This window comes from Spinacia oleracea, chromosome 2 (genome assembly GCF_020520425.1).
Source record: "Spinacia oleracea cultivar Varoflay chromosome 2, BTI_SOV_V1, whole genome shotgun sequence".
In the NCBI taxonomy this organism is placed as follows: domain Eukaryota; kingdom Viridiplantae; phylum Streptophyta; class Magnoliopsida; order Caryophyllales; family Amaranthaceae; genus Spinacia; species Spinacia oleracea.
In genome coordinates, this window is record NC_079488.1 from 80,687,199 (window position 1) to 80,706,041 (window position 18,843).

Genomic DNA, 18,843 nt, shown 5'->3' on the forward strand with positions numbered 1-18,843 from the left:
CGGAGCTATTGCACAGGCAAAAGAGCCTAGACACCACCAGAGAGTCAAGCATGTACTTCGTAGATTTCACCTTCTACGAGAGTTCGTTGAAAGAAAAGAAGTCGAGATAAGCAAAATTGGAACTGATGACAACATATCAGATCCATTAACTAAACCTCTGCCGCAAGCGAAGCACAACTCGCACACTGCAGCTATGGGAATCAAGCATATTGGAGAATGGCTTTGATGTCTCTGTTTAATGTTTTAAAGTTTTAGAGTTTAAATCTTTGTAAAACATTATTGGTTAATCATTCACAATAAATGAAAGGAATTCATTTTTCCATTTAATTTGTGGTTTATTAAATGATGAGTCCCTTCAACTTGACGATATATTCAAGATAGACTGTCAGGACCAGTCCTGTGACTAAGAAATGTCTATCAAGTGAACTTGAATGTCAAAGGTTGAAAATGGTCCCTAATCGGAGTTTTCTATAAAATTGGACGCATAGAAAACGTTAGACGATTAGAATGCAAGATGACTAGTAGTTCTGTTTCTTGAACTATGTGGACATGGCAATGTCATAATCATTTGCATAGATACTTACTTAGGGAAGACTAGTATCGGACAAGACCTATGAAACTTTACTGTAAGAGATGAAAGTCTGTCATAAGTAAATTTCATTAAATTATTAGACACTAAATCCTCAATACCTGAGTGATTTGAGATTACTTGTTTGAGAACTGGTTGCTTTGACGTTGACCAACCGTCGCACCGTAAAAGGAGGCTATAAAGGCAACGCTCAGGTAATCACCTATCAAACGAAGTCTAATCTCAAGATCGCAAGATTGGGATTGTCCTCCCATAAATCGGGATGAGATGCTTAAAAGTTGTACAAGGCCACTCGGAGAGCTAGAAACTGTGAAATGCATGGCCGTGCTCGGATGAATCATAGGCTATGATTATCTGTTTATTTGATCAGTTGAACTCTGAAACCGAGGAACGCCTCTGGACATAATAAGGATGACAACTCTTACCTTATGTCCAAGAGCAAGCATCGAGCGACAAAGGAATTAGGAAATGCACACTTGTCCCTAAGGACAAGTGGGAGACTGAAGGAAATAATGCCCTTGGTCCAAGTATGCATTCTATGTTAAGTCTAATAAATGCGGTTCAGTATTAATTAACAAGTTAATAATTCAGTGAGATCAAGTGAGCTGAATGCCTAGCTAGAGGCCGCTTCAGTTCAAGTGGAATTAATGATATTAATCCACAGCTTACTCTTGACTGAACCCGTAGGGTCACACAAATAGTACGTAAACGGATCAAGTATTTAATGGCATTAAATACTCCATCTATGAATATTCGGAACCGACGGATCTTGGTTTCAGTGGGAGCTAAGATCGTCACAGGCAAGAAATGAATACTCCGGAAACGATGATATTGCCGGAAACGGAAATATGGATCGTATCGGAAATATGAATATTATCCAAGTCGTAGATGTTGCCGGAAACGGAAACATGGTACGTATCGGAAAATATTATTTGAAATGGAAATATTACCAGAATCGGAAATATTGCCGGAAACGGAAATATTGTCAGAATCGGAAATATTACCGGAATCGGAAAATAATTCCGGAAACGGAAATATTAAATATTTGTTCGAAACGGAAATTAATTCCGGAATCGGAAATATTAAATATTGTTCGTATCGGAAATAAATTCCGGAACTGGAAATTTAATCGGAAGCGTATCGTACGAATTAGCATCGGACGAGGCCTGCCGGACGAAGGCCCAGCACGAAGCCGGGCCATCGCCCAACAAGCACGCGCGCCACAAGCCCAGCCAAGGCAGCGCCCAGGCCTACCGCAAGGCAGGCCCAGCGCGCGCCAAGGCCACGGATGCGTGGGCCGCGCTGCGTGGGCTGCTGCTCGCACGCGCATGGGCAGCCCTTGTGGCTGCCGTGTGTGTGTGAGTTTGTGCTCTTGCGTGATTCCTAAATCTACAAGAGTTAGTGTATGATTAAATTCCTATTCCTAATTGGATAAATTAATTAAATAGAATTCATGTAGGATTCTAATTTCAATTAATTCGTATCCTACTAGGATTACGATTCCTTTTCCATAACTCTATAAATAAAGGCCTAGGGGTCATTATTTATATACAAGTTTTAAGTATTCAAAACTAAGATTTTTAAGCAGAAAAATCAGCCAATATTCTTGCCTACCTAACCGAAAATATTAGAACCTTAAGGGCGATTCTAGTTGGTCAATCTTAAGGCGGATCCGGACGTGCTGTGGACTATCTACGGAGGGACGACACTTGGAGTCCTAAAGACTTGTTCTTGTTCGGTTCGGGCGCAGCTAGGGAAGGCACGCAACAAAGAGTATGCATCTAAACTATGCTAAATGATTATGTGTAAATAATATGTTTCCTGGCTTTATGGTTTTTTCCGCATGATTTATGAACTGTCATATGAATCATAACCTAACACATTTCAATATCGCACTTTCAATACCGCAATTTCAATATCGCACTTTCAATATTGTACTTTCAATATCGCAATTTTAATAACGCACTTTCAATATCCAACCTTTATTTTTTCCATTTCAATTCCGCACTCTTTACTCACTTTTTTTAAGGTGATGTGGTTTTGTATGCATTTCAATAATTCCTTCATTTCTTGTGATGACGCTTTACGTGTTTATTGCTTTCATCACCTCACATGCTAAATTCAACAACATACAAAATGTTACATCACGTTTAACAAAGATAATTTTTGGACAAACCGACCTTAGGTTCCTTCAATTAACTTTAAAGCAAAGTGATCACATACAAATAACAATTTCGATGTTCTAAAATGCATGATCCAACCGACTTAATGTCATGATTAGGATTTCTCGAAAACAATCCTTGTCTAGCTTGTATCCGAATGTACTTTTAAAGCTTGCCAAATAAGCGGTTCGTTACCGTGCCCCGAATCTCACCCATTCGGTTTCTAAGATTCAATGCCTTATCCACAAGAGTCAACTTTGGTCTTTTCAAACCGGACCCTTAAATATTGTTTGGTGGCGACTCCTTTAAAATTCAAAATCTCAAAACCCGTAGGGGAATACAAAAGCCGCGTGCGGGAAAATTTACAAAACACCCCCTACAACAGCGCATGGACATCACTCTCGCATTTGTGCGAGTGGTTGCTCGTCCAACCTAAACAACAATCCAATTTTGTTTTTCCGAAACGTTAATTTGCACGATTCAATTTCATAATTTCAACAAATCCAATCGTTTTTAATTACGAAAAATAATTAAATTGGGTGATTTATTAAAATCACAAACTATCCAATTTATGAAATTTAATAAATCTAGGCTAACAATTATTCAAATTTAACGAATGATTCCAATCAACAAAAAATTGAATACATTAGATAAACCAATCCAAACAATTAAATTTCAAATTTTTATCAAAATTGGTTTATGTAATCGATTAAAAATTGACGAATCCAATCAAAATTTTAATCCTTAGAATTTTTAAATGAGCCATTTAAACTTGAAATCATATTCCCCTACTCGCCTAAATAAATTTTCAGATCTAACCAATTAATGTAATTAGTTTTCGTTCGTAAAAATCATTAATTTAGATTTTCCGAAATTAAAGTTTATAGTTAAAATTATGAATGAAATTTTTTAACAATTCATAATAATTACAGTTAGTAGGAAAAATATCAATTAATTATACATTGATTTGCAACCATAATTAATTTTTTAAATCCGTTTTATTCACGATTTAACAGACTTTAAAAGAAAAACCTTCAAAAATTCCAACTTAGAGGCAAATTTAAGAAATTATAGGGGGTGACTTAAAAAGCCCTGATTAGAATGTCGTTTCAATCTAAAAACACTCAGAAAAATTTATAATCCGACATTTTTCGAAATCATCCATTTTTCACGATTCATCCAATAATCCGAAAAAAAAATCGAAAATAATGACAGAAAATTAGACCTAATAAATCATGAATAGCATGCTAAAATATCTTTAAAACATGAAGTTCATGATACCACTGTTGGGATTTGCAGTTAATCAAATTAACAAAGCGGAAACAATCCCGAAACCAGGATCCATGTAAAAGTATAAATTAAGCAATACATACGTTAGATACGTGTACTCCCCCTTGCCTCATGAACAAGAACAAGAACAAGAACTCCATGTGTAGTTCCTCTACAATAGTCCACCGACATGTTCAGATCCGCCTTGATTCCGTTAACTTAGAACTTCCACAAGGTATTTTGGCTTTTGGAGAATCTCACTCTTGGAGGCACATAGAGAATAAGGGTTCTTGTGTCTCTAGGGTTTGATTGAGTGCAGTATGGAAAACTTAGTGTCTTAGGTTATTAGAATAAAAAATGGAATATGTGTGAGCTAACGACCAAGGCACAAGGCTATGGTCGGCCAACATTGTAGCCCACACATAAACAGCCGCGCACGAGCCTGTTAGTGGTGGGCCTTGCAAGGCATCGCTGCTGCTACTGTTGTTGGGTAGCGTTGGGGCGCGCCCATGGCCTTGGGTTGCTGATGCCTTTGCGCAGCACTGCAGCGCGCTTGGCTCGTGGGCCGCAGCGTTGCTCGTTCCTTTTTTGTGTTGCGTCTAATGCCTCACGACTATTATTTATTGTATAGTACTTGACGATCCAATGTCGTACGATACGATTATTCGTTTTTCCCAGCTTACGAATATATGCAATATGATATACAATTCCGATCCGACGATCTATTTTATGTCATTGGTGTGACCTTGTAGGTTCAGTCAAGAGTAAGTTTTGAGCCTAATAAGGATTAGAACTCACTGATCGGAAACATTGCTCCAGCTTAGGGGGTTTAGGGTATAAGGATTCCAAAGCTCCAAACCTTATAAGCTGGGATAGAATTTGCAAACCCAAATGCCTAGGGGGTTTAGGGTTTAGGAAAGCGGAAGTAAATAACAAGGCTATGCAATTTAAGCTCATGTGGAGACTTCTTACTAACCCGGAAAATCTTTGGGTCCAACTGGTGAAGAAAAAGTACCTTAAAAATGTTTCTCTTATTGAATATGCTCCCTCTTCCAACTGTTCTTGGCAATGGCGCAATTTAATGAAGCTAAAACCCATGTTTCTAAAAGGGCTCCGTTGGCAAGTAGGGGATGGTAAGAGTATATACTTCTGAAAAAGCAATTGGGCTTTCTCATCTCCAATAGCAGAGTTGGTGATCAACCCTTCGCCTATTCTTAGCCAAAAAGTGGCATATTTTATCAACTTAGATAAACAATGGGATGAGGCTAAGCTCGAGCAGGTTTTACCTACTTATTTAGTTGCTAAAATATTATCAATCCCGATTCCTAGAAACGAGATCCCAGATAAATTATTTTGGGGTCCTGACCCAAGTGGCAATTTCACCACTAAATCAGCAGCCTGCTTAATTCAAGGATTTTCTTTAGCCCAAGAGGACAAGGTCAATTTTAGTTGGATTTGGAAGTTAAATGTCATTCCAAAAATATTTTTTTTTTATGGAAAATTTGTAGTGATGCTCTTCCTTCTAAGGAAAGATTGTTTAGAAGTCATGTAGCAGTCCCCCTCCAATGTCAATTTTGTTCCCACCACACTGAAGATAACTCTCATCTTTTTCTTCATTGTCCTTATGGTGTAGATCTACTTGAAAAGCTCCAACACTCCCAAGGTTGGCATGGTTTCTCGCCAATGCCCAACTCTTCTATGCTAGATAATCTTCTCCACTTGAAAAATTCGTTAGGTTGGGAAGATACAGCAAGAATCACCACTGCTTGGTGGCATATTTGGTATGCAAGGAATGCTTTAGTATTTCGTAATGAGTCCATTACAATCACAGAGAGCTACAAGCTAATTTGTAACCATTTGCAAATATATTCTAGTATTGTTGATAAAGAGTCTTCTACAGCAATATTGAATAATAAAAAGAGTGTGTCTCCAAAGCAAGTCACTTGGGCATGCCCACCCCCAAACTATGTAAAGCTCAACTTCGATGGTGCCAAAAAAGGTTCTTCCTCTACGAGCTTGGGTTTCATCACCCGCGGCGAAAAAGGGGAGCTTAAACTTGCTGGAGTTAAGGCTTTACACCCGGATGCCTCCATCTTGTTTGCGGAAGCGTCGACTCTAAGAGAAGGGGTCAAGTGTGCTTTAGCTTTGGGTTATAAAAAACTGATCATTGAAGGGGATAATTTGGTGGTCATCAACTCCATGAATCGAGTCTGGCAGGTACCTTGGGAAATTAGTGGCCTCATTGAGGATACATCGGCGGACCTAGCCAAGGTCGAATGTTTTATGATCAACCATTGTTACCGGGAAGCTAATCAAGCGGCGGATTTTATGGCGGCAAAAGGAACTTCTTGTAATTCTATGTCGTTGTGGTTTTCGTCTTTTGACCATTCCCTTTCCCTCATCATCCGTAAGGATGCTTTAGGTTGGCCCTTTCAAAGGGTTTAACTTGATTTTTCTTTCCTTATCAAAAAAAAAAAAAAACCACAACTTTTACAAAAACTCATACTAGTTACCCGCTACTATTCGCCGATATCTCCACCACTAGCTATTCACCGTTATCCGTTACATTCACGGCTACCCGCTACTATTCATCGATACCCGCTACTTTGACAATTTATTGTTACCCGCTACTTTGACAACTTAACTCTACCTGCTACCGCTAATTTTACCGAATAAAACTTCATAATAGTTACCCACTATATTAACAACTAAATGATACGTACGAAGTAGTATCCTCACTGCTCAACCTCTACAACCTTACCCGCTATAGTTAGTTTTATAGAACGGACCCTTAATTACCGAACTAAAAGTAGATGGTGGATTCATTCACTGTTGAGGTCGTTGACAATCAATAAAACTAACAGTCAAGAAAGACAAAATATTAATCAGTTACCGCCGTCAGATCTCATTTCATCAAAATCATCTGACAGGTGTCGTCACCACAGTTACACCACCATAGATTTTTTGTCAACATCACACCACCTTATCAGTAAAATGGAGTAATAATAATAAAATTATTTTTATTTTTATTTATTTATTTTTCTAGAAATCTCAACAAACCCCACTTTCCTTTATATCCACTTTCTCTCTCCTTCTCCCTTTCTCCGATTCTTCTTCATCTGATTTTTGCAGCACAAACGGTAAGAGAGAGAACTTAGAGATTACCAATTTTATTTTACAGAAATTAGATTGAAGTCTTAATCTTTCTCTTTTTTTTTTCTTTTCAATTCCTTGTACTATTAAATTGGGATTTTTGTTCATTTTTTGGAGGAATTGATTTATGGGTATTCTTTGAATTTTGTAGGTGAAAGTTAAAAATGGTGAGTGAAGTTGAGAAGAATGCTTCTGGACAAGAGGAAGTTGTTTCAATGGAGCTCCCAGCTCCCTCTGGTTGGAAGAAACAGGTACCTTTTTATTTTTTTTCATTTTTGGTTTATTTTTCACTTCGAAAGTTTCTGCTGATGTTGATTTTTTTTCCTTCCAATTTTTGTGTGAATTGGGTTTAATTTTGGTCAAATTATGGGATTTTCTAATGTGGGATTGTGTTTACTTTTTGATTTATTGAGTTATTTGTAGGAATTTTGTTGTTGTTAGTTAGGGTTTCAATTTGGGGATTTCTAACTTATTTGGTTTGATTGGATTTGTCTATTTTTGCAAATGCTGGGAATTAGTATTTTGGAGCTAAATATTTCAAAAATCAGTTAAACTATACGGATTTTTGTCTTTTTAGGGTTTAGTGGGATGGCACTTACATTTTTTTTAATAAATTATTATTGTATTCATTTCTTGTAAACTCATTTATAATTACTGTAGTTAATAATTCATACTCTTATGTTATTATTTAATTTTCAAGTATTTCTCTTTAGTACAATGTCCAATATTTAGTGTCGTGGTATTCTTTTTGCTAAATGCTGTTTCACCGATTTAGGGATTTTGAACTATGGATACGGCAGAAAGCAGTCCGAAAATTGTGTATTGTTTTGATATGGGGCGACAGTAGCTCCATTAAAATTAGTAACATCGACAACTGATCCACAATGTAAGCTAGTGTATGGAAATAGAAGTAGAAAGAACTAATAAAGAAGTGTAAGATCCTCGCCACAGGAGAAATTTTGCATATGCATGGGGATTTTATGTGCTGTAAGGCTTGTCCTGGCTAAGTGAATCTGTTATTACATAGCCTTTTGGAGCCGTTTTGCTTTAGTACATTTTGACTTAGGAAGTTATTAAAGATTAACTAGGTTCTAAGAGAAACTTCAGTGTATGGTTGGCTTGTCTGTTAGCTTTTTAAGTCCCTAGTTTTTTATATGTTTTCTTGGTAGCATTATCATAAGAATCAAAGTCATTGATAAGACGGGCAAGAAGGACATATGAAGTGGAGAAGCTGTTAAAAAATTATGTGAAAGTGTCATTGCTAATACTCTGTATTCCTGTTTGAATCGTGATGTTGTGGGGAAGCTTATCATGTGCTTAAAATAGATATTATGATATTGAATGTAGTGTGTTTGTATAGTTTTGTGCCTTTCGGAGTGTTTTGACTGTGATTTCTTCCTTCTAGCAAAAAGCGATAGTTTCGCCTTAAGTATAGGATGTATTACGAATGGTTGATCTCTTAGAACAGTGGCATCTAATGGTGTTTGTAAGGTTTAACGTTTGAAGTTTTGTGAGGTGTTTACATGAATTTTCTCATTCAAGATACAGTAGTTATGATGGATTGAATGGGAAAAGGAAAAAATATCCATCTTTATTAAACTCTTTGTACCTAGTGCCTTTTCAATATTTTTCCCAGTAGCTTTTCTCAATGAACAATGACGAGACGAGAGGCAGTAGATGTGAATATGTGATCTGAAGTTATGAACACATTTAGTTATTAACTACGTGGTGTAGTGGTCAGTATCTAATGAATCATATATCCCAAAATAAGAATTGTGGTATTGTGGTGGAGTGGTCGGTATCAAATGATTGATGTTCTAGTTTATATTATGAGAACTCCCTTGATAACAAGACTTGGGATTGTGAATTTCTCTTTCATATCCTAACAAGGGAAATCAGATTCTTGAGAGGTATTCTTCACGAGTGAACCTGAAGGAGATGATTAATGGTTTGGCTGCATGACAATGCGATAGGTTTTCTATAAGAAACTAACTTCTGTACTGAACGGTTTTGATTAATGTCTTTGATATCTATTTGAAGCCATTTAGATTTCTAAAAGGCTTTAAAGTCCTAATACCTTTTCACTACTGCCTTTCCCTCTCCCCTCTCCCCCTGTTCTATTTCTTGGGATGGAAATAGTTTTTGCTCCTATATCCTACGTTTTAGACTTGAATCCTTGGAAGGTTCTGGTTGATAACTGACATCTGGGTAGGTCCAGCGTGATAGGAGCTAAGGTTCCTAAATTTATATTTGATACCCCCTCTCCCATCCCCAAACTCGTCCTGTTTTGTTACTTCGGCAGAAAGAGTATCTGCTTGTTGAAGGTTTTTTAATCCTGCAACTTGGTCTAGTATGTCTGTTTCTTGAGAGTAGGAAGCATCACTTCATGACCTCTTACTTCTTTGTCCCTGATCACTGCCTGTCTGGCAATTTAGTTATTCTGTGTTTGGGTTTGCTTGATTTAGCTTGGTAAGCATAATGATGTTTTAGTTGTAACGTGGAAGAGTAAGATGAGAGCAGTTTGAATTATGGAGGCAGCTTGGAATCTAGCACCTTTGAAAGCATAAGGATTTACTACGAAAGATTTGTCAAGAGAAATGTGTAAAATTAGGATAGCTGAAGAGAGTTCATACAAGTACACAACCCAGGAGTCATGGTAAACCAAACAATTTTTGTTTCATATTTCCTATGAAGTTGGGTTTACTGTTCCAGTTATTCAGTGAGACGAGGCTCCAAATATTATTATTGATTTATGGGAGCACTGATGAGGTACCTTGGTTTGTCAGATGCTGTTGGGTATATGAACCTTAGATTTGATGATAGTATCTTGGAATTTTACTGGCTCTTATACATTAATTATTCATAAACACCATCTCCCTTTCTTTAAGAGTTATCTATATCACATTCTCACCATATGTGTACATGTCTTTTTTCCATCAAGAAAGATATGCATTGCAGCAGATAAGGTTTAGTGTATTCACAAGGAAATTCTTTTGAAGTCTTGGCAACTTGGTGCTATTATGTAGAAGTCCCTTGAACTCAATGCCTGTAGTGGAGAATTGGAGATTTCATATATGACTACTAGGTGATTTCAAATGTTGAACGCAAGGTCATCGTTCATCCCATTTAGCAGTTAGAACCACAAATAAGGGTATAGGACAAATATCACTCCTAGAGGCACTATAGGGAAACCCTTTTGTTTTTATGGCTCGTTCTTGTCATGAACTGCTTAAATTTTTAGGTTGTTCGTGTATTATGTTGTTTTGCTTACCTCCATATGGGTGTATCATGAGTTTTCCCTGCTAAGTGAAGACCTGATTCTGCTGATCCTATGTATGAAGTCCTCTCAGGGAACTTTGATGACCTCAGTGCAGAGCCAAATTTAGAGTTCCCGTAAGTGCAGAATTGCAGTCCGTAGAAAGCAACATCCCCACTTTTGCTGAGTTACTGTTGAACTTTCTATGGAAACGGTTCAGATTCTGTTAAGCAAGCAGCGCATGACTTGTTTTAAGGATATTTGGTAAGTCCTTTACTTTTTACATGCCAATTTTTCGAAAGAGGCATCTATGATGGTGGTGATCACAATAGGAAGAACCAATATGTATTAGCTGTACTGCTAAGTGGAGTATACAGAAAATGCACAACCTCTTTAGTTGCTAAGTTCCCCTGCCTCTAAGTTTCCCTGTGTCTCTGGCTTGCTTAATCATTGGGATTGATGATGGATGATTAGGTTTTTGTTTCACGAACAGACATCTCATGAAAACAGACATTGCTTTTTTTTTTTTTTTTTTTTTTTTTAATGATCAATGCATCTCAAAGCTGAATGCTTTGGATACTTTTGGGAATTTATTTTTACAAGTCCGCTTTGGGAAGTCGGAAAAGTATGTGTTAAGTTCTTCCAACGTAGTCTCTTTTTTGTGTGCTAAGGTTGGTAGTCTGGACTCTGGAGCCTTTTCTTTGCTATAAGCGGTAAACTAAATGTGGTATCTGGATTAATGCCTAATACCAAGGAAAGGGGATTTCATGGTCAACAAAGGTTACCAGGTTGAGGTCTCATGTGTCTGCAAGAAGTTGCTGACGTTTAAGGAAAACTCTTTTCACTAAGTTTTCTTTGGCCACTGTAAATATGTAACTTAAGATTTTTTGTGTTAGTTGTTGGAGATGTACTTCCTCAATGATGGGAATAAAGTTTACTGGCAAGATGATCGTTTGGCATAATCAGGCTAAACCTAGAAGCTGTAACTTTCCATAAAGCATAGTTTCCTGTGCATAAAAAACTTGCTTGGGTTGCTATGCAAGATTTTTAGTCCATCGGAGAATCATTTTTATTTCAGGAGTTCTTGCTCCTGTTCTAGTGGCTAATGTGGAAAATAGATGAATGGATTTATTGGGTTTCATAAACTGTTCTTTGGATGGAGTCATAGAGGCGCTGACTTATTAAATAAGCACGTCAGGAACGAATTTGTAGCTAGTATGATCTACTAGACATGGCATGAGAGAAACCTTTAAGAGATTTTAGATCAGCAAAAAGTGGCTGAGGAATTTTAGGAAGATCCAATGACCCAGCAGAGGATGGAAGGAAACCTAGATTTTCTTGGTTAGAGACGAGGGTATGTGGACATCAATAAGCTGGGGAGCTTAGGTATGTTTTATCTATTTCTATTGCTCTATACTTTTGGGATGCATGGAGAAATTTTTGCTGATGATTCAGTTGCTAATTTGAAAAGAAGTTTTTTGAATTTGTAAGGTGATATATATTTTCTAATGCTATTAGTTACTATACCTTATCATGGTATCCTTTTGATGAGAAATTTCATCATGGGATCCTATTTGTCATTCTAGTCAAGCTATTTTCTCTTGGATCAGTTGAAGTTGTTATATGATAAATTAAGACCCGTTATATGGAATTAAGACCTGTATCTGAAATATTGACTGTAAAATTGAGATCAACCGTCCTTTTTTGTTGGAAACAACCGTCCTGTAAAATTAAGATGGTGAAAAACACTCATTTCTTTAAACGTTGCCACACTATCTGTCACCGTATTTCCGTGTGGCGTGTTCAGTCTTACCTTAGACCAACTTCTTTTGCTTGTTGCCATTAGGCACTGGTAGTGTCTGGAGGTGCGTCTATCATTTGGCCTAGAGAATAGTTTGTGATAGATCGTTTCTGTTTGGTCGCATTTAAAACGCCCTAGTCTAAGGATGGAATTCAGCTTTTGCAACCTAGAAGTTGGACAAAATCCTATTAAGTTCTTCAGATAGTCATGATTTCCATTACTTGAAGTCTCAAGATGTATTAGCTGTTCCAAAAATGGCCAAGTGGAGGTTATTGAAGTGGTTCTACTGATATCTGTCGTGATATGGTGGTTAATGTAAACTTAGCTGCTAAGTAAAACTATGGCTGTGTTGGTAAAATCGTAGCCGGAGAAAGGACGAGCAAAAGATTGAAATTGCTGAAATGCTGGGTCCCTTGGTATGGGGAAGGGAAGGAGTTGGCTGAATTTTGAGGAATATGGCTCTCTTAGGAAAATATAATATTTTCAAGTCTCAACTCTGGAGGTTTTCCTGTCAGTGGAGGCAATCCTTTCTTCATTCTGTGGAGCTATCATATGAGATTCAGACCTCACAGTTTTGGATACTAGCTGTCTTACATAGTTACATGGGTTCATGGTTGTAGGTGATATTCATGTTGTAATAGAAATTACCTGCTCGGGATAAATCAATTGTAGTTAGGCTGAGCTCGGATTTTGGGGGCAATTGACCTAAATCAAATCAAATACTTGTAAGGCAACTGGTACTAGTCTACAACAGCTTGAGGTAGCTGCTTGGATCTCAGCTGCTTGGATCCCTTAAACAGATTTCCCTCAAATCATTGTTGAACAAGGAACTTTTGGTCTATAATTGAATAAACATCCAGATGTAATGTTTTCGTTTTCATTCTGTTAGTGATATTTTGTGGCACCTTAGTCTTCATATATTTATTTCAGAAAATTTCCTTGTTGGAACTTATGTTTTACTTACGAGTTACAACTACTACCTGAACTTCGATTTCTTCTCTGAAACCCTCTTTTTATTTTTTGGAAATAGTTCTAACTACTTTAGCAATGTTAAGTTCTGTTACTTGATATTCAGCTCCCGTTTTTCATGAGGAGACCAGCGAGATAGATTGTGGCACTCTTGTTTGATCTTTCAAAAGTACAAATAGCCTAAGATAGGTTTCCAGCCTATTAGCTAGAGAAGCAGTTGAGTTGGGTTAGAGCTTTTGTTTCTTTTACCTCCTTTCTCACTGATCCTCTGAGGTATATAAATGGGTTCTCTGAAATCCATTGGATATGCAGACGTCTTGTGGAACTCCCGAGTCTTGAATCTTGATATTTAACTTGCCATCACCCTATCCAAGCATACAACCCACCTCTATTTTGATTAATACCCCTGTCATATTTTGCAGATTTGCACATCTTAATTCATTCACGTATTAAAAAAACGGAGGTGTGTGCCAAAAGTTCAAAACAATATCTCTTGGTTGTGTAGACTTGAATCTTGTTTCTGCTATTTCCAGTTTGACCAAACACTTGTTGAGGTACATGGAAGTGATGAAACACAAGCGGTTAGCGGGTATCTTTACTTATAGCTAATAGCCTTGCAATGGGAACTCTTTAAGCCAGAATGATTCATTGCCTGGGATTAGAATTTGGTGATCCTGTTATTAAGAGTTGGGTATTTGGTTGTAGCTGTAGGTAGGTCCATTGCCTGAAAACAATTTGGAGAGACGTAGTGAACGCATCTGACTTTGCTTTGTGTTTTTAATGCTCGATTATATTAGAGATGGGTAGCCATTTTATATTCAGATGCACGATGAATCAGAAATTGTCGGTTGTATTCCTTTGATTTTTGCAGATGGTACTGATAGAATAATAGTCTTATCTAGCTTACTTAATACTTGCTTGGTTGGGTTTATTATGACCATGTATATAGTTGGGAGGACAACATCGAACGGTGGCAAAGCAACTCTAACTTGTCCATTCCGGTAGTTAGTTTTGTGTGTTTTAGAGCTAGTGTTACACCAAAATTCTAACTCGTTACAAATGCCATATAGGTATTTATTCAATACTTTAAGCACTCTTACTTTTTTCCGGTTTTCTCTCTTCCCACTTCTAATATTTTATATAGTCAACAATTCATAATCTGCTTCAAATGTAACCATGTAAGTTTGTTTGTGACAGAAGGAGTACAATTTATTGCAATAAGCTGCACTTATTTTTTCCCACTTCATGCTTGTGTGTTTAGAGAGGCTGGAGTTTTTGGTGGATTGATTTTTCTGAGTCTTGAAATATAATGAGGTTTGTTTGCAGTTCTTCCCTAAAAGAGGAGGCACACCAAGGAAGAACGAGATTGTCTTTACTTCCCCAACAGGAGAGGAGATCCACAACCAAAGACAGCTGCAACAGTACCTGAAATCACATCCTGGTGGTCCACCAGCATCTGAATTTGACTGGGGTACTGGTGAGACACCTAGAAGATCAGCTCGAATTAGCGAGAAAGTTAAATCTTCTCCTCCCACTCCTGAAAGTGACCCCCCGAAGAAAAAGAGTAGGTCGTCATCTGCTTCCAAGAAGGATAGCAAGGAGGGTGAGGTCACAGCTGAAGAAACAAAGACAGATGAGGTCACAGCTGAGGAAACAAAGACAGATGAGGTCCAGATGGATGACGCTGAAAAGATAGAGAAAGAAGAGATAAATGAGGGAGCCAAAAAAGATGTCGAGATGCAGGAAGCTGAGAAAGATGTTGCAAACGAGAACCAAGCTGAGGACAAAGGTGTGGATTCTGAGACCAAGGAGGTTGTTCCTGAGCCTGAGAGAGAGACCACAGTGGCTGTAGGTAAGGAGGAGAATGGTGTAGAAACTGAGAAGCAAGATACAAATGCAAGTGAGGGTGATAAGACCTTTGTTGAAGATGCAGAGAAGCATGCCCCACAAGAGCAAGACAGTTTGCAGGGACAGGTGAAAGAAGATGCTGAAATTCAAGATACAAAAGAAAGTGATGGAGATAAGACCACCTCTGTTGAGATTGTGGATGTAGCAGGGAAGCAGGGCCCACAGGAGCCAGCTGAGAAGCAAGATGGTTTGCAGGAACAGGTGAAAGAAGATGCTGAACAAGGCAAGAAAGTTGCAGCAGATGCAACTAGTATTCAGGATAAGGAAGCAGGGGATCCTTCTCAAGTTGGAGAAGATAATTCTAAAGCTGTGGAGCAACCACAACCTGAGAAACAAGACGGTTTGCCAGAGCAGGTGAAGCCTGAAGCTGATGTGAATAGCATTTCAAAAGACAACGGGACAGCTGCTCCAGGACTCACAGAAGAACTAAAGGGAATAGATTCCGTGGCAGGTGACATAAGCAACAAAGTATTGGAGGTGACCGAGAATGGAAGCCAGGCAGGTGAGGCTAGGTCTTGAATCTTGATCCTCGCTAATGTGGTTGTCATCTTGCTGTTGGAGTCGTCTCTTTTTGAGATTATGGAGATCTCTAAATGACTGTATTACTATTAGCGTTGTTGTTTATGGTAGATTTTGATTCGTTGTTTAGTGAAGATACCCCTGTACACAGTTGTAGATTAGGCCTCAGAGTCCTTGACATAGCCAGTGATTAGGGGGGAAATTTGTAGCTCCTACAGAGATTTGTCTGTAACGTTATGCTGTCAAATTACTGGTTCTGTTATAACTTAACAACCATTTATGTATTGTATGATACTACTCGAATATGTACTATCACATTCTTCAATTTCGTTACACAACTACTCTAATATTGTGGATCTATCAAGCCGTGTGCGGCCAACAGTTGGATCGAGGAGATAGAAATCAGTTTTTATCAGTCACATATGCTCTTCAAACTGATATATAAATTCCGAAAATGATAAATTACAACTATAGTATGACTGATGATTAGTTACAAGCAAAAAGAATGCTAGTGCTTGGCCTTAGATATGGCAAAATTCACAGAGAAACACTGTTGCCGATCTAGTGTAAGAAGTGTACACTTAAACAGAGGGAAGTGGATACAACTCTCGCTCAAAAAGAAGACGAACACAGTCAGAATCAGAAATTCTTTTTCAAATTCCCTTGAGAACTCCATTAAGTCCTGTTAATGCAGTCCATTTCTCGAACGCACTAGCTGAAGATACAAAGGCGACCTTAGATGATTCGACATCTTTCAGAGCCACTACAAATGAGAAGGAAATATCAGTATCAGTTACCATAATGCAGAAAAAGTAAGCTTTAGAGAGTTTCCTAGACTTACCAGTTGATATCAGCTTCGAGATTGAGGTGTTGAACATGTCAACTTCTTCCTTCTCCTCGGCGTCTAAGCTTAGCTGTTTGCGGGTGGTTCAAAAGAAACAGAAAATTTACTCAGAAATCTGCAAATGATTAGCATCTCACTCGAATTCTGCATTGTACTATGACAAAAAGAATGAGGGCAGACCTTGGTGAAGGCTGAATTAGCCTTCTTAATCCAATCAGTGTCAGTGCTAGCGCCAAGGACTGAGCTAGCAGCTTTCAGATCATTACTATCTATAGCTTGGCCTACCTCGCTCAACTTGTACACGACATCTTGCAGATACCCTGATGATTTTGGACATCAGATGGTAAGAAAGAAAGAAACAAATGCTTTCATAAGCATTGTACTGAACTTACGATAATCATTAGTATCACAGTACTGCAGAACTCGGGAGATTACAGAACATAAAAAATATACTGCCACTGAGCATAAGATTTATACTCTAATGCTTTGAACTCTGCAAATGTCTACTGCTTAAAATGAGTTTTACACAACAATAATTGATTAGAACAAACGGAAAACGGCGCAGGATTTTTATAACAATAATTCACGATTTGACCACATTACAATCAATGTATTTTTTGTATGATTTTCAGCAGTAAATCAGAAGAAGGGTACCTTATTATACTGAAACCTTGAAATACAGACAGAACTGTACAATTCAATCAATTAGACTCCACAAATCTTTCAACAGATACATAGAAGATAACATCAAAAGAAAAACAATCATAATTCACAATCCTTTCAGTTCAGCGTACAGATTCAGAACCTATGTAGGCATATCCATGTCAGACACCGTCACACCGTATCCGAAATTCGGCACTTTTGGAGTCCAAGTAACATACTTATGTCAGAACCAGTAGAAAACCTTGAGCAATTATGTTCTCAAATATGGTATCAAAAGAACTGCTGATCAATAAAGAACTCTTCTCCTACTAGAATCCTCATCTAGTGGGATAATTATCAAGGGTGATGATAAAGGTCGCAAGTTGCGACAACATTTAGTTGTCGCAATCTTACGTGTCAGAGTTTAATTGGTACATATAGACGCCACGTAGACTATGCATCATCGAAATATTTTTACTACCAATGCAATATTTTTACTATAAAAATATGTAAATAAGGTAATCGGTATAAAGAAAGAAACAAATTAGAATATTAAGATTTTCAGACATTTTTTTGTAATATGTATAATAGGTTATACATGTTAAATATTTTAGTTTCCAATTTAAATCATGACACATAAGCATGCCATGTCATTATTGTGACACGACTTAAATGTCGCATGTTGCGACCTTTATCATTTTCGAATTATCAATGAGTACCTTGAAACATCCCTGAATTCTTCATTTTACCTCAAATATACCCGTGTCGGATCCTCAATACTCGGACATGAATATGGAGTATGGACACTCCGACACTTCATTTAAGACCAAAATCATGCAATGTTTTCACAAAATAGCGGTGTTGGACACTTGGACACGTACCCCTATCCGATAAGGATATCCTAGTTCGATAACATAGTATTGATAAAGTTCAATTCTGTTGCTCACATTCAGGAAAAAAGAAAAATAACAGAAAAGATGAGACCTTTTTCCTTAGTGGATGAGTTAATAGCTCCTTGTCTTTCAAGCCTCTTCTTCCTATCCCTCTTTACCTTCTCCAAGAGCTCCAAATCATCCTCATCTTCCAACGGGGCCGCCTCGGCAAGTGGCACACCTTTCCCTGCCAATGATATCAGAAAGGCAGAAGACAGGGAAAGAGCAAAGCTTCTTTTGCTAACACATGGGGTAGATGATGATGAATCTGTCTCTCCTGTTTTGCAAAAGGGTACTAATAAATTAAAATTCTTGTTTTTTTGAAGGCAGAGTGAAATTGATGATGAAGATGATGATGATAATGTGGGTGATGATGAATTGGATGATGATGAGAGATTAGGGAAGATGTTAGCAGTTGAGAGGAAGGTTGCTGCTAATGCCATTTTTGTTTTGTTAGTTTCTTTCTTCTTTCCTACAACTTCACTTTTGGTATACAGTTTTTTTGGTGGGAAAAAAATCAGTGAAGGAGACTTTAAAGAGATAAGATTTTGCTGGATTTCTCTGATCCAATAGATCAAGTATAGCTCATGGGGTCATTTTTACAAAATTTGGAGGCTAATTTTGTCTTTTAAAAGTTGGCAACATATATATCATATACTTTCTCCGTCTTTTAATACTCGCAACGTTTGGACTTTTGTCACTATTCATATAATCTACTTTGACTATTCTTAGTGTTTTTTATATAAGATAAAACATAGTCATGTGGGATCTTGTTAGATTCGTCTCAATGTGTATTTTC

General features: G+C 37.6%; 2 protein-coding genes across 2 annotated transcripts; one reads left to right on the plus strand and one right to left on the minus strand.

Annotated features, from left to right (window-relative positions):
• The first annotated feature begins 7,009 nt into the window (after positions 1 to 7,009).
• LOC110796113 (methyl-CpG-binding domain-containing protein 11) lies at positions 7,010 to 15,964 on the plus strand. The gene is made up of 3 exons (XM_022001144.2): positions 7,010 to 7,160; positions 7,325 to 7,424; positions 14,526 to 15,964. Exons 2-3 carry the CDS (start codon positions 7,338 to 7,340, stop codon positions 15,624 to 15,626), a joined length of 1,188 nt encoding a protein of 395 aa, XP_021856836.1. The 5' UTR covers positions 7,010 to 7,160; positions 7,325 to 7,337; the 3' UTR covers positions 15,627 to 15,964.
• An 85-nt stretch (positions 15,965 to 16,049) lies between these two features.
• Positions 16,050 to 18,610, minus strand: LOC110796114 (thylakoid lumenal 16.5 kDa protein, chloroplastic). Its single transcript, XM_022001145.2, has 4 exons — positions 18,097 to 18,610; positions 16,651 to 16,790; positions 16,468 to 16,540; positions 16,050 to 16,389 (listed from the first exon to the last, which is right to left on the minus strand). Exons 1-4 carry the CDS (start codon positions 18,485 to 18,487, stop codon positions 16,280 to 16,282), a joined length of 714 nt encoding a protein of 237 aa, XP_021856837.1. The 5' UTR covers positions 18,488 to 18,610; the 3' UTR covers positions 16,050 to 16,279.
• Positions 18,611 to 18,843: the final 233 nt, after the last annotated feature.

What these genes read in the sequence shown, in the direction of transcription:
- LOC110796113 (XM_022001144.2), top strand. Translation starts at nt 7,338, where the DNA reads ATGGTGAGTGAAGTTGAGAAGAATGCTTCTGGACAAGAGGAAGTTGTT. An exon ending in CCTCTGGTTGGAAGAAACAG is followed by an intron (nt 7,425 to 14,525) that starts GTACCTTTTTAT and finishes GTTTGTTTGCAG; the next exon opens with TTCTTCCCTAAAAGAGGAGG.
- LOC110796114 (XM_022001145.2), bottom strand. Translation starts at nt 18,487, where the DNA reads ATGGCATTAGCAGCAACCTTCCTCTCAACTGCTAACATCTTCCCTAAT. An exon ending in CTCATCCACTAAGGAAAAAG is followed by an intron (nt 16,791 to 18,096) that starts GTCTCATCTTTT and finishes CAAAATCATCAG; the next exon opens with GGTATCTGCAAGATGTCGTG. An exon ending in CTAATTCAGCCTTCACCAAG is followed by an intron (nt 16,541 to 16,650) that starts GTCTGCCCTCAT and finishes ACCCGCAAACAG; the next exon opens with CTAAGCTTAGACGCCGAGGA.